General features: G+C 36.1%; 1 protein-coding gene across 4 annotated transcripts; it reads left to right on the forward strand.

Annotated features, from left to right (window-relative positions):
- Positions 1–6,848: 6,848 nt before the first annotated feature.
- Positions 6,849–15,692, forward strand: LOC127620216 (uncharacterized). Of its 4 annotated transcripts, none has more exons than XM_052093356.1 (10): positions 6,849–6,911; positions 7,814–7,920; positions 13,474–13,589; positions 13,837–13,908; positions 13,997–14,062; positions 14,263–14,351; positions 14,443–14,551; positions 14,640–14,748; positions 15,081–15,151; positions 15,326–15,692. In XM_052093356.1, exons 2-10 carry the CDS (start codon positions 7,884–7,886, stop codon positions 15,416–15,418), a joined length of 762 nt encoding a protein of 253 aa, XP_051949316.1. In that variant the 5' UTR covers positions 6,849–6,911; positions 7,814–7,883; the 3' UTR covers positions 15,419–15,692. The 4 variants fall into 4 exon arrangements, 3 of the variants coding, with proteins under 3 accessions (XP_051949316.1, XP_051949317.1, XP_051949318.1); XM_052093357.1 differs by lacking the exon at positions 6,849–6,911 and adding an exon at positions 7,560–7,657; XR_007967685.1 differs by having other exon boundaries at positions 13,997–14,082; positions 14,263–14,551.
- The last annotated feature ends 422 nt before the right edge of the window (positions 15,693–16,114 follow it).

A 16,114-nucleotide genomic window follows, 5' to 3' on the forward strand; every position in this document is an offset into this window, starting at 1 on the left:
CAGTGGCCATGCTAGTGAAAAGAATTGAGAAATGACTAACTATTTAAATCAAATATTAACACAATTATATTAATTGTATAGCTGAAAATCATATAATTGCATAATATATTAACAGTACTAAACATTTTCATTTTGGGATATCACAAATAGTTGTTAAAATAAAACAACAATAAAAGGCTAAGTTTTATTTTAATGAAGGAGAAATGAATGTGACAATATACAGGGCACCACTTTACAACTAGTTTTCAAAATGACCCATGCAGTTAAATAAGTGTGTACATTTTTTTTTATCTGTTTAGTGGACTGATGTCGTTTACTACACAAAAAGTGAGCTGTCAGCATTAAGAACTTTACACACTGATTTTTGATTTTAATATGAGTAAAGTTCAATTAACATAATTTGTTGCATACTTTTGATTTCCACAAGAAATAATTTTGACTCCCTGATTTATTAAAAAAAAGTCATAAATTGCAGCAACAGTGAGGCATTTGCAATGGAAGTGAATGGAGCCAATCCATAAACACTAAAATACACTTTCAAAAGTATAGCCACAAGTTGTAAAAAAACATTATACACTTTAACATGATTTTAGAGTGATAAAATCACTTTATAACCTTTTCTTTGTTGCCATGACAATGAAACGCTGTATTAGGTGTTTCATATCACTGTATTGGAAATAACTTTATTATGCCACATATTTTCATTAAAGAAATATTCCAGGTTTAATACAAAGGTTAAGATCAATCGACAGCATTTGTGGCATTATGTTGATTTAAAAAAAATTACGAATAAAAAAAAAAAATGCAAAATGCAAAAATCTATGTTACAGTGAGCCACTATCAATAGAAGTAATGGGGCCAATTTTTGGATGGTATAAAGGCAGAAATGTAAAGCATAATTTTATAAAAGCACATATTAAATTCTTATTAAAAACTTTTATTATTTGAGCCGTAATGTTGTTTAAATTGTCATTTTTACAGTCGTTTTAGGGTTTGTTGAGATTACGTCATCATGGCAACGACATTGCAAAATTGGTCATAACTTTACACAGATAAGGTTAGTAAGTGATTTTATCACACTAAAATCATGTTAACACACATATTGTTTTTCTTGTATTATAACATTATGTCAGCATTTTTCTAAAGAGACTCTAAACTCTTGGGTCACAGTGAGGCACTTACAATGTAAGTTAATGGGCCAATCCATAAACATTAAAATACTCACTATTTCAAAAGTATAGCCACAAAACAAACAATATGCATGTTAACATGATATTAGTGAACAAATTGCTTACTAACTTTTTCTATGTACAATTTTACAACTTCATTGCATTACGTTGTAATGTCAACAAACCCTAAAATGAATGTCAAATTTACAATTTAAACAACTTTACAGCTCAAATAATACACACGTTTTAACAGACTAATTAATGTAAGATCTTTTATATAATTATAAGCTTCACATTTCCACATTCACTTCCATTGTAACTGCCTCAATTTAACTTTTTTTTTCTTCACGAAATTAATTTTTGTGACAATCAATATTATGCCACTAATGCTGTAATTTAACTAAACACATATTGAACCCGTAATATTCCTTTAAGTGGCAAACACACAAATCCTTTTAAACAGTTGTCTCATTCAAACTCCTCATCAAGCATTATCATGCTTTTTCTTTATTCATGTAAGACATAGTTAAATGTGTCATAAATTAGATGATATAATTAAGCAGTGAGATGCGTGGAAAAGCGGTGGTTGAGAAAAAGGTTGACACATGATAGTACTCTATCAATTGTGGTTGATTCCTAACATCCTTTTTTCTTTCCCTCACACACTGGAGATGATTACCATTCACAGCTTAGCTGTCTAGAGTTCCACCCCAACAAACATAACTCAGCATATCCTGCCCTGTCTTTCTCAGCACAAGTAACATCTGTCCTTTTGTATTCTAGATCTTTAGTCTGGTCTGACCAGTCTGCCTGGTTAATCTTGAGGCACACAGGCTGAATATCTGTTTATCCAAATAAGCTACCATTTGGTGTCTATCTCAGGTACTCAACAAGTGGGGGGAAGGGCATAGAGAATGTATGCTTTGAAATCAATGTCAGTATTTGGCATGTATTTGGCATGGAATCAGAGTTGAGTCATGCAATGGTGGGGAAGGGCCTAACTTTTTCTCTCAAGGCTAAAACAGTTCAGGCCTCAATGTAAGATGAAATAGCTCTTTAAATTTGACATTGCACCACTGCAATACTTTGTATTCCCTCATTTGTAAGTTACTTTGGATAAAAGTGGTAGCTAAATGAATACATGTAAATGTAATGTAGATTCAAATATTTTTATAATAGCAGTGTTTTTCATCTTTGTAAGTGCTCTGTGATATAAAGAATCCTTTTGACTTCAAGCTGTATATCAGATTTGGATTATACATTTTCACATCAAGTCTAGTTGAAACAATATTACTTTTAGAAAAACTAATTTGCAATTAAATATGATCTAAAAGCATAGAAGAAAGAAAAAAAACTATGCTGTTTAAACATCCAGTACAATCATCATGAGTAGTACAACCTCTTGGCTTCTTTTAACAAAGACCATGCCAATTCAAAAAACACAATTAAAGGGTAGAAATCCTCCTCCCCCTAAACCCATCTATACTTTTAGCATTTTTAAGGTGTGATGTGATGGGTGGAGGTCAGAGAAACACACATCTCCATGTGTGAGAACCCCATGGTTCTGTCTGTGGATCTTTGGTAAGAATGCAAATGTCCACAATTTAAAGTCTTTCCTATTCACATTCCAACTGCTGAAAAAAAATCATTTTAAAACACCTTCACATTACATTGTTGTTGTTTTTTTTAATAAAACTTATGGACCCAACCTTTTAAGAGGGATAGTTGATCAAAATCTGAGCTAATTATTTGTCCTTTCAAGCACGAAAGCAAAAATGACTCATCTGCAGTTTTATGAACCAATATATCACAAGGTATGTGACATCAAGTTCAAAGAAGCCTACTTTACGAATGAACCGGTTTTATTTATGTCAGGCCAAGGTTGGGCAGAATACTTAAAGAGAGGATTCTGGGCTGAATACTAAATACTCTTTCTTAAATGTATTCAGTAATGTATTCCAATACATTAAAACAAATTATAATTACATATTCAGAAAGCAAGAATACTTTTAGAATTCATATGAATGAATGCAAGGCACAATTGCAAGAATTATTATATCATTATTATCTTATCAAACCCACTACATATCCACTATTAACATATAAGTGTGTCTAAACAGCCAGCTAGCTATTTGTCTTAGCACTACCTTGATTTATTTTAATTAGATGTGGAGTTGGACACTGATGTTTGACACTGAGTCAAACAGAAGGCAATTTGTGGCCAACTAAAATATCTTGTCCACTTTCCAACAAGAAAAATGTTGCCTCCCCAAGACCCAAAAGCTAGTTGTGACATTGTAGCTACCAAGCAGGGTTGTTTGTGAATGTTCAGAATGGCATTTTTAATGTTTTTAACTATTTGTTTGTATGTTAATCTTAGCCCATTATTTGACCAACAAAGATTAATATGTTTTGAATCAAAATTTAATACAAAATGCAAATTAAACATATTTTTTTTCTCTCCCCAATTTGGAATGCCCAATACCCAATATGCTCTAAGTCCTCGTGGAGGTTTAGTGACTCGTCTCAATCAGGGTGGCGGAGGACAAATCGCAGTTGCCTCCACGTCTGAGTCTGTCAATCCGCGGATCTTATCACGTGGCTTGTTGAGCGTATTACCGCGGAGACGTAGTGTATGTGGAGGCCTCACTCTTCTCCTCGGCATCCACGTACATTCGCACAACTCACCACACGCCCCACCAAGAACGAGAACCACACATTATAGTGACCACAAGGAGGCTACCCCATGTGACTCTCCCAAGCAACTGGGTCAGCCTGCCCTGGATTCGAACGCGACTCCAGGGGTGGTAATCAGCATCAATACTCGCCAAGCTACCCAGGCCCCCAATTAACCATATTTTTGAGACGACAACGTGATGCCACTTGCAGAAATTAAACATGCAACACAGTGAGGTCCTGTGACAACAATGCAGTATATAAATTATTTTTACTAGGCTTGCTTCCATAATTAGGACTATTTATTCTTTGTTTTTTCAACTTCTTACACTTTTATTTTTTGGGTGCTTTTATTTATTTTACTCCTTTGATTTTAATTGTCAATTTTAGATTTATTTGTGAATCACTATGAGATTATATATTAAATAAATGTATTTACAATTACAAATGCTGGAAACAATGTATCTTGCACTCAAATGCAATAATTGTATAGAAATTTTGCTGTATTGATTGTGGTGCACAGCTGACACCACGCTGATTAAGTCTATTCACAGGCCAAATACCTGACGAATTTTGCAAAATGCTGATGAAGATAACAATATTCCAATGCGATTGCCAGATATTCAATCCCAGAATCATTGTACTATATGACTAAGACGCTGTATTTTCAATATTTAGTGTATATCATCAAAAACTTTGGTGACTGCAATCAATTTTTAAAGCATCCCCAAAACCATAACTCATATAATATACTCATATATTGAAATGTATTCCACTACAGATTACAGAATACATGCTGTAAAATCTGTTAGATTACTCAAGGTCAGTAATGTAGTCTAAATACTTTGGATTACTTCTTCAGTACTGGTAGATTTTTTCACTTGTTTTGACTATAAAAATTCTGCCAGTACAGTAAGACAAAATACACGTTAAAAATACATTATCTGAAAAACCAAAATATCTTATGCAGTGTTGTTTCTAAAATAAGATAAATCAAACTGATATTGTTTTAAGAATTTTTAGATATTTTTACAGGAAAGTAATACTTAAATTATTATCAAGAATATGATTTTTGTCCTAATATCAAAGGTCTTACTAGATAAAATAAATTATGATCCAAACGGAATGTTCTTGATAAGTGCCTAGTAACACGTGCATGTAAAATTGCTAGAAATAGCATTTTAGCTTAGCGTAAATCTGACAATTTACACAAGGTTTATTTCTATTTCTTGTGCTCCAAACATAGGCCTACATAGAAAGTGTTTCACCGCTGTTCAAATGCACTTTGGATCACATAATTTATATGTATAAATGTTTCCATCTGAAAGCACTAAATATTAAATTAAACAAATTAGAATAAAATACAAAGTAATCTCTTCAGTAATCAAAATACTATTTGAATGTAACTATATTATAATTACCAATTATTTAAATTGTAACTGTAGTGGAATACAGTTACTTATATTTTGTATTTTAAATACATAATCCCGTTACATGTATTCGGTTACTACCCAACACTTTCTATAACTTTAACCCGCGATTGTGTTTTCAAATTAGCCCAATTTGGCATGAAACCCTGGCAACACTGCTGCTCTGGGGAAGAGAGAGTGAGAGAAGTGTGCAGTATGCATCTGGGCTGTTCAGAAAAACAATCAAGTTTCTCACTTTTCTCACCTTATTTTGTGGTTATTATGAGAGAAGTTTTTCTAAAACTATTCTAACAGAATTTTATTAAGTAACTGTATTTTAATTAAAGGTACTTGAAGATGTAACAGAGGCTGAATACAGTTACTTAATTTTTGTATTCTGAATACGTAACGTTGTTACATGTATTCCGTTACAGCTCAACCCTGTGTCAGACTATTTTTGATCTGCCAGACTAGAGCTTCATTGTCTGCCCATTTCCACAAATTTTATTAAAACAAGAGCTCTCACAAAACCTTGTTTAGGTTAAATAAAGACAGTAACATAAAATAATTTTAGCCTAAAATAACTTTAACACATTCGATCTTCTGAAAGTGGGTAAAATTGATAAAACTGGTACCAAAAGGGTTAGTTTCCCCCTGGCCATTAATTTAAATGACCATTTCCACGCTTAAACCAGTTCAACAAGGTCGCGAGACTTTGGCATCTGGACAGTTACCTTCTGGACAATTTTCTGAGGTTGTGTTCGAAATGGAATACTACATACACATACTACCATGACAGAAGCAGTAAGAGAGCAGTTAAGCTTGTAATCCAATAACTTCCAAGGGTTCCCTCTGGATTTTCCTATAGGTTTTTATTATGGGGTTTTGGAAATTATGTGTAAAATAAGGTCTGGGGTAAACATTACTTGACGATAGGCAGATGTTGTGTTCGACAACAGAAAATACACACAGTTATACCTCAAATGTGAATTTTGAAGCCCGAATAACATATTTTTGTTAAAAGCATATGACGGCTTCAAATTTCACGTTTGAGGTATGCCTGTGTGTTATTTATGTTGAAGAAAAAAAACGTCCATATTTCGCCAAGCAGTATCGCCGCTCCTATAAGCAGACGCAGTAAGCGTGGGGCACCATCTTACGTTATTCAAGGACCCGAAAGCAGTTGTGGAACACAGATGATCACTTCACGCGAAACCCACCCGCGTCCACCTGGAACTCTGAGTGGGGCATCTATTTGGCTGTCGTCAAGTAATGTTTAACATAGACCTTATTTTCGAGAAATATCATAAAAGACACCCTAGACTCAGGAACAGTTTCTTCCCTTCGGTGGTCAGCCTTCTGAACTCTGGCGCTGATAATCCATAGGGAACCCATGGAAGCTATAAAAATATCTGGAGAGAGCTAACCGTTGGCATCCCCATTCAGCTAGCGCAGGCTTCCCAGAAAGCTAGCGAAATGAAAAGCTGCCATCTTTGCTCTTGGCCGCCCAGTTCCGGTGTCCTGACATTCCATCCTACCCGTCAGATTGTCCTACCAGGGCTTACTGCGCATGCGCACATCAATAGCGCGTCATTTTTGTCACGCTGAACAACACGCCCATAATTTTTTACTACGTGTGAGAACTTCTTCATGTGAGGTAAGTTTTTTACTATTTATGTAAATTTTTATTATACCAAGATATATAGCAGTAATGAGAACTGTTTACGGTCACATTCATATAAAGCCAGCTAGCACCATTGATCGTCTTGTAGAATTTTTCATGAAAACGTTAGGCTAGATATGGGCGGGGCATATGATTTGATTGTTTGGTGTAAAATATAAACACACACCAAAATGTCCGTTTTGTCGAGTGTCCCCATAAGATCAGTCTTAAATTAATTAAATAAAGTATCAAATGAACGTAAAGAGTGTGAGGCGTATGAGATCCGCGTCTCTGTCAGGAGCGGCAGGTCTTAAAGTGACAGCAGTTTTCATTCATAAAAATACGCCAAATATTAAAATTATACTCTATGTTGTTTCTGCATTAATTTGGAGATCAACTGTGAAATTATTACATTATAAAATATATAAAATTTATATGTAATGTTTGTAATTACAATTAATCACATCAAACATTTGATTCATCTAGTTAATTTTCCCCCATTGATTTACGGCACTGTATATATATATATATATATGTATTTAACTGGACCATTACCTGAAACTGCAGATGGCTTTAAATACATCCTCACAGCCACAGACTATTTCTCTAAGTGGGTTGAGGCTTTTTCTTTAAAAACCAAGACAGCTGCTGAAGTTGGAAGACATCTCTGTTCCATCATTTATAGGCATGGTTGTCCCCAGAGAATTCTCTCAGATCAGGGAAGGGAATTTGTAAATGATGTAACTGTATTTAAAATTATCAGTATTAAGGTGATTTAGGTTTAGCCTCAATGTCTTTGTTTTTAGATTTTCAAGAGTTGTTATTTCCTTTGCACATACAGTACATGTATTCAACTACTTTTACTCACAGTGATTTTTTTCCCTTTATTTTGTAAGCTTAACCACAGGCTTTGTGAAATGTTGTGCATCAAAAGAAGTGTGACAGCAGCTTATCATCCTCAAACGAATGGCCTGGATGAAAAGACCAACGACAACATTAAACGGTACGGTTTTTTATTGTATGTACCTAGGTCAGGAAAAGTTAAGGCACCCCCGCCCCCATGACATTTTGACCCATCTTCTGCTTCAAGGCACCAAATAAGTTATAAATGCGTTCCTAAAAAGGCTTTCATACGCCAAGTTTATAAGCCTTCTAAAAAACAAAAACAATTCCCCCTTATGTTTCATTTTAGAGCCCTCAAGAAATTGGTTAACGACCAGCAGAATGACTGGGATGTCTATCTGGATGCCACCTTGTTTTCTTTAAGATCAAAGGTCCACACCACCACAAAACACTCCCCTTTTCTTTTAATGTATGGGAGAGAGGCAGTATTCCCTGCAGAGATCCTGTTGAAATGCCAGTGAGTGTGCTTATGGAGTCATTTCAGCAATGTTGTCATACTAGCGTCAGAAGAATTGTGCATAAAGTAAATTTAGCCTTGGAATCATTTCCAGTGGGTACTGTAGTAGATGATGCAAAACTTAATGTTTTTTTTTTGCAAAACTATTCATACAGTAAATATCGTTTTTATTATTGGTACCCTGGATTGATTAACTGTATTAAATTTTAACACCTGTTATAAAACCTTTGATCTTAAACTGGTAATGATCATATTTGTTGGACCTTGTTCCACAACAGACAATAAGGGTCACTAATATTCCTAACAGTTTGTTGTGAATAGAAAACAACCATGTTTTTAGCAAAGGACCTCTTCTCATGCTACCATGGGCTTTTCATCACATGCACATGTGAAATTTTAAATAGTTCAAAATTGAATTTATATTGCTTCAATTATATTGCCTTGTTTTTTAGCTTTCCACCATCAGTCTCCCTGTGGAATCAAGTTTTAGTGATTATGTAGTTTGCGATAAAAAAAGAGAGATGAGGCCAAAAAACAGGCAGAAGAAAACATTGGTAAATCACAGGAGAAACAGAAGGAAGCATATGCTAAAAAGGTCCAGAAGAAGTACAAAGACTTGATTTACAATGTTGGTGATGAGGTTCTTCTGATGAATATGAGGAAGCGTGGAAGAAAAGGAGGAAGGATTGAACCTGACTTCTCAGGACCCTACATCATTGAGAGACTCAGTGGCAAACTTGTCACATTAAACAAACCTGGAGGGATTACTTTAAAAACTAAATATAGCATTGGTCACATTACACCATACAGAAGAAGCCAAATTGGAAAGGTGCCTGATGACTGTTCTGGTATCTCAGTCTCCAGTGGGTCTACAGAGAGTAACAGTTCTTGCAAGATGCCTCCTTGCACTGTTGCACCTACACTCAGCCCTCAGCATTCTGTGACCAAGGTAAATTATTCTGAGAAGTTCCAAGAAGATTCAGCATTACAAAGACCTTCTGTTATTCAAGTTGCCCCTAAAATGCTTGACCAAACAAATGGGTACATCAAGGAGGTAAAATTAACCCCAACAGATGAAGAGCCAGCAATAAAGTTCCCATCAGATGCAAACCAAATCTCAGAGGAACAAGGTTTTATATTTACAGAGATCTCAGTTCACCCTTAGTTGCCAGTTTGGCCTACCTGACCAGTTTGGTCTTGTTGTCATGGTTGCTTGCTTGCAGTGTTTAAATCATGGTGGCCATTTTGACCTGTTGGTCACAGGTCACCGTTATTTATAGGAAGTGGACATAATAACCAATAAATCATAAAAAAGACACAGCCCCATTAAATTTTTTTTTTTATATATACACTCACCTAAAGAATTATTAGGAACACCTGTTCAATTTCTCATTAATGCAATTATCTAATCAACCAATCACATGGCAGTTGCTTCAATGCATTTAGGGGTGTGGTCCTGGTCAAGACAATCTCATGAACTCCAAACTGAATGTCAGAATGGGAAAGAAACGTGATTTAAGCAATTTTGAGCGTGGCATGGTTGTTGGTGCCAGACGGGCCGGTCTGAGTATTTCACAATCTGCTCAGTTACTGGGATTTTCACGCACAACCATTTCTAGGGTTTACAAAGAATGGTGTGAAAAGGGAAAAACATCCAGTATGCGGCAGTCCTGTGGGCGAAAATGCCTTGTTGATGCTAGAGGTCAGAGGAGAATGGGCCGACTGATTCAAGCTGATAGATGAGCAACTTTGCCTGAAATAACCACTCGTTACAACCGAGGTATGCAGCAAAGCATTTGTGAAGCCACAACACGCACAACCTTGAGGCGGATGGGCTACAACAGCAGAAGACCCCACTGGGTACCACTCATCTCCACTACAAATAGGAAAAAGAGGCTACAATTTGCAAGAGCTCACCAAAATTGGACAGTTGAAGACTGGAAAAATGTTGCCTGGTCTGATGAGTCTCGATTTCTGTTGAGACATTCAGATGGTAGAGTCAGAATTTGGCGTAAACAGAATGAGAACATGGATTCATCATGCCTTGTTACCACTGTGCAGGCTGGTGGTGGTGGTGGTGTAATGGTGTGGGGGATGTTTTCTTGGCACGCTTTAGGCCCCTTAGTGCCAATTGGGCATCGTTTAAATGCCACGGCCTACCTGATCATTGTTGTTGACCATGTCCATCCCTTTATGGCCACAATGTACCCATCCTCTGATGGCTACTTCCAGCAGGATAATGCACCATGTCACAAAGCTCGAATCATTTCAAATTGGTTTCTTGAACATGACAATGAGTTCACTGTACTAAAATGGCCCCCACAGTCACCAGATCTCAACCCAATAGAGCATCTTTGGGATGTGGTGGAACGGGAGCTTCGTGCCCTGGATGTGCATCCCACAAATCTCCATCAACTGCAAGATGCTATCCTATCAATATGGGCCAACATTTCTAAAGAATGCTTTCAGCACCTTGTTGAATCAATGCCACGTAGAATTAAGGCAGTTCTGAAGGCGAAAGGGGGTTAAACACAGTATTAGTATGGTGTTCCTAATAATCCTTTAGGTGAGTGTATATATACACTGTAAAACCCAACAAGTTAAGCTAACTCATTTCATTTGAGGAAACCGATTACCTCAATTTATTTAAGTTTATAAAAAACAATAGTTATGAGTACTCATTTTAACATAACTTATTTTATTCGAGTTTACTAAAACAATAATATTTCTTAATACACAATTAAATTTACACTGCATTTAATACTGTATATAGCTGAAACTTCACTTTATTTCTCTTTCCTTCAGTGATTCTGCTTGTTAACAGCAGGTGTTCATCATTAATGCTCAACAATCACTTAATTAATCACTTAATTTCTTCACTGCAATATCTACTTTTAGTGAACTCAACTGAAATAATTTCAGAGTACTCATAACTATTGTTTGTTATAAACTTAAATTAATTGAGGTAATAAGTTTCCTCAAATGTAATGAGTTAGCTTAACTCATTGGATTTGACTTGGTGTGATATTGTGAGCTAGCAGTAACTGTAAGTGCTCTGAGTTCATTTAAAGTTTGTCATTTCACTGTTTTTACTCAGTAAAGTGAAGTTTCAGCTACAGTGAGGAAAATAAGTATTTGAACACCCTGCTATTTTGCAAGTTCTCCCACTTAGAAATCATGGAGGGGTCTGAAATTGTCATCGTAGGTGCATGTCCACTGTGAGAGACATAATCTAAAAAAACAAATCCAGAAATCACAATGTATGATTTTTTAACTATTTATTTGTATGATACAGCTGCAAATAAGTATTTGAACACCTGTCTATCAGCTAGAATTCTGACCCTCAAAAACCTGTTAGTCTGCCTTTAAAATGTCCACCTCCACTCCATTTATTATCCTAAATTAGATGCACTTGTTTGAGGTCGTTAGCTGCATAAAGACACCTGTCCACCCCATACAATCAGTAAGAATCCAACTACTAACATGGCCAAGACCAAAGAGCTGTCCAAAGACACTAGAGACAAAATTGTACACCTCCACAAGGCTGGAAAGGGCTACGGGAAATTGCCAAGCAGCTTGGTGAAAAAAGGTCCACTGTTGGAGCAATCATTAGAAAATGGAAGAAGCTAAACATGACTGTCAATCTCCCTCGGACTGGGGCTCCATGCAAGATCTCACCTCGTGGGGTCTCAATGATCCTAAGAAAGGTGAGAAATCAGCCCAGAACTACACGGGAGGAGCTGGCCAATGACCTGAAAAGAGCTGGGACCACCGTTTCCAGGGTTACTGTTGGTAATACACTAAGACGTCATGGTTTGAAATCATGCATGGCACGGAAGGTTCCCCTGCTTAAACCAGCACATGTCAAGGCCCGTCTTAAGTTTGCCAATGACCATTTGGATGACCAGAGGAGCCATGGGAGAAAGTCATGTGGTCAGATGAGACCAAAATAGAACTTTTTGGTCATAATTCCACTAACCGTGTTTGGAGGAAGAAGAATGATGAGTACCATCCCAAGAACACCATCCCTACTGTGAAGCATGGGGGTGGTAGCATCATGCTTTGGGGGTGTTTTTCTGCACATGGGACAGGGCGACTGCACTGTATTAAGGAGAGGATGACCGGGGCCATGTATGGCGAGATTTTGGGGAACAACATCCTTCCCTCAGTTAGAGCATTGAAGATGGGTCGAGGCTGGGTCTTCCAACATGACAATGACCCGAATTAGACAGCCAGGATAACCAAGGAGTGGCTCTGTAAGAAGCATATCAAGGTTCTGGCGTGGCCTAGCCAGTCTCCAGACCTAAACCCAATAGAGACTCTTTGGAAGGAGCTCAAACTCCGTGTTTCTCAGCGACAGCCCAGAAACCTGACTGATCTAGAGAATATCTGTGTGGAGGAGTGGGCCAAAATCCCTCCTGCAGTGTGTGCAAACCTGGTGAAAAACTACAGGAAACGTTTGACCTCTGTAATTGCAAACAAAGGCTACTTTACCAAATATTAACATTGTTTTTCTCAGGTGTTCAAATACTTATTTGCAGCTGTATCATACAAATAAATAGTTAAAAAATCATACATTGTGATTTCTGGATTTTCTTTTTTAGATTATGTCTCTCACAGTGGACATACACCTACGATGACAATTTCAGACCCCTCCATGATTTCTAAGTGGGAGAACTTGCAAAATAGCAGGGTGTTCAAATACTTATTTTCCTCACTGTATATACAGTATTAAATGCAGTGTAAAGTTTAATTGTGTATTAAGAAATATTACTGTTTTAGTGGACTCGATTAAAATAAGTTCAGAGTACTCATAACTATTGTTTTTTATAAACTTATATGAATTGAGGTAATCGGTTTCCTTACAGTGTACACTTTTGATATGATGACTGTTTGCAAGGGCGTAGGTTTGCATATGGATGGTAGGGAGAGACATGTCCCTACCAATATTTTAGGAGGACAGAATTGTCCTTCCTAATACTTCAGAGAACTCGATCACATTATTTTTCATATTATAAACTACCGATGTGGGGGTAGGGGGTGGATTGTTGTCTTCCAACGTAAAGACCAAACCTACGGCCTTGACTGTTTGGCACGTTCATTTTGCCAAATTCATTTTATGTTGGCTCGCTGGCCCTGTAAAGTTGATTAATTAGAAAAATTATTGACAACACTAACTTTGTCTTTCTTTTTCAGTAATGAAGGTCTGGGCTGCAAATGTCACTGGTCAGGTTGAAGCAGTTGTTGGGCCATATAAGCTCTATGACTCTTCTTTTCACTCACTGCAAGGGACCGAGTGGCTTTCTGATGAAGTAAGTTATTTATGCTATGGGTGGCCTTTCTTTCCAATCGGCTGGTTGTCTAAATGACTTATAAACCTAGAACTTGATTTTAAGAGTCACCTAATTGAAAAAGTTTATTTTGTTTATATTCATGTTTATTTTTCGTTTATTTAATGTAAACCTGGTCGTTGAAAAACAACAGGTGTGTATAGAATGTCTACTTATTTAGGAACACTAATTTAATTTGATGTACTTACAAAAAATTTTTTTTTTTCAGAACCACATACACCAGCTTTGTGCAGTTGTTGCTCGTTCGTTGTTTGCTGGACAGTTCAGATGCCTAGGGAAGGTAATTTAGCTTTCCAGAAAGTAATAAAGTAGATATTATTTACGTATTTTGGAACCATCACAAACTTGTTATTAAACACTTTTCACAGATGAAGTTTCCCATTGAGGACATTTGGCTGTGCCCTGTGAATGTTGGAGCACATTGGATTCTTGTGGTGTGTGTGTATTTGTCAAAGTACGTTGCAAGTGAGATTATAGAAAATGTTTTTTACTTTACTGATTTAGTGATCTTGGGCTATTGTCCAATAGAATACTCGGGATTAATTTTAAAGCTAGATGGTGGGAGAGTTCGAGTTGTTAGTGGTCTAAAAATATTCCAAAACCTTATTTATGATTACATGACATTATATTCTAGATTATCAACATGCCTGAAAAAACGCTCCTTCTGATTGACCCAATGGGAAATGAATGTTCTTATGGACATAAAATTCTGCGGAACTGGAGGTAACCTTGTTAGAACTGTTTCATCTTTTTTTAATTCTTTTTTTTTTAATGCTATTCGATTCTAAACAGTACAAAGGTCTCGACCACATAGGAATTTTTTAAAACTGAGGTGTGATGGGCAAACAGCCCAGTGGCAATTACGGACCCTGAAGCACGACCAGCAGATGGATTCCAGCAGTTGTGGAGTATTGGTATTGAATGTATGTGTTCATATATTTGCACAAGTGGCTTCAGGTCTGGAAATGTTATAATGAATTGAGTTAAATCATCTGTCAATTAATGTTTCAGTTTGCTGAACGATACCTGCTGACAGGAACGATCAGCGATGTTCAGACTACGCCTGAAGCTGTCAGCTCAGCACGCATTAAAGTAGCCTGCGCACTTCTTGGATGTCGAGGTGAGTGCTGTTTTAATTCTGTAATACCGTAGTAATGCATGTATTGTAATGTACAGTATGTCATGTAGTACACCTCTGTAGATGCTATCTTCACTCTGAAACATGTATTTAATCAAGTAAGAATATCCAAATATACAGAGGAGATAGAGAAGAAAATCATAGAGTAGAAAATAACTTCAAGGATTCAAAAAGTAATGCAAGAATGATTTAATGTTATTTCAGAACAGGTCTGAGATAGTATTTTTCATGGTGTTTATGGTGACATTTAGTGCACTATGATATGATTGTCCAATGAATTCATATTTATCTTTTTAATGTTACCAAATTTATAGGTAATGCAGAGGAGTACTGTGTGCTTTGCAGCATGCTGGAAGACGACCCCAATGAAAGCATGATTGAAATGGTATACAACTTATAATACACACACAAAAAGTAATAGTTTAACTTTATGTGCCATGTTTTTTTTTTTTTGGTAGAATTTTGGTATTTAAATGAAAAGGTAATTTTTTTTAATTTTTCTTTTCATATTGTTTTAAAAGAACTAATTTACAAATATATTCATCTCTTTTATTTCCAGGTACAGTGTGAGCGCTGCAATAGATGGGCACATTTTAAATGTTGCAACTTTAATAGCCTAAATGTATTTATGTGCAAAAAATGTGTAGTATAGTTTGAGTGTATTTCCCTTTATCATTTGCATTGATAACAGTCTGCAGCACAATGTGGTCTTATTTAGTTCATATTTATATTAATAACTAATTTTATTGTTTTACTTGTTTTGTATTGTGCCTCAATGAATTTGATTAATAATCTCTTTTCTATATTGTTCTGCTTGATTATAAATTATCTCAATATCTAATCTTATTTATTCAATTTACATCATCAATTTACATTATCATCTGTTTTAGGGTAAGTTTGTAACATCTGTCCAGGGACTACAGATTAAAAACGTAGACTGTCAAATCATCCTATCTGTTTATTTTTCATACTGGTAGGACAATCTGATGAGGTATTCTGCACTGTAAAATCATCCTACCTGTTTATTTCATACTGGTAGGACAATCTGATGAGGTATTCTGCACTGTAAAATCATCCTACCTGTTTATTTATTACTGGTAGGACAATCTGATGAGGTATTCTGCACCGTAAAATCATCCTACCTGTTTATTTATTACTGGTAGGACAATCTGATGAGGTATTCTGCACTGTAAAATCATCCTACCCGTGTATTTATTACTGGTAGGACAATCTGATGAGGTATTCTGCACTGTAAAATCATCCTACCTGTTTATTTCATACTGGTAGGACAATCTGATGAGGTATTCTGCACTGTAAAATCATCCTACCCGTGTATTTATTACTGGTA

Source organism: Xyrauchen texanus, chromosome 26 (assembly GCF_025860055.1).
Source record: "Xyrauchen texanus isolate HMW12.3.18 chromosome 26, RBS_HiC_50CHRs, whole genome shotgun sequence".
NCBI lineage: Eukaryota > Metazoa > Chordata > Actinopteri > Cypriniformes > Catostomidae > Xyrauchen > Xyrauchen texanus.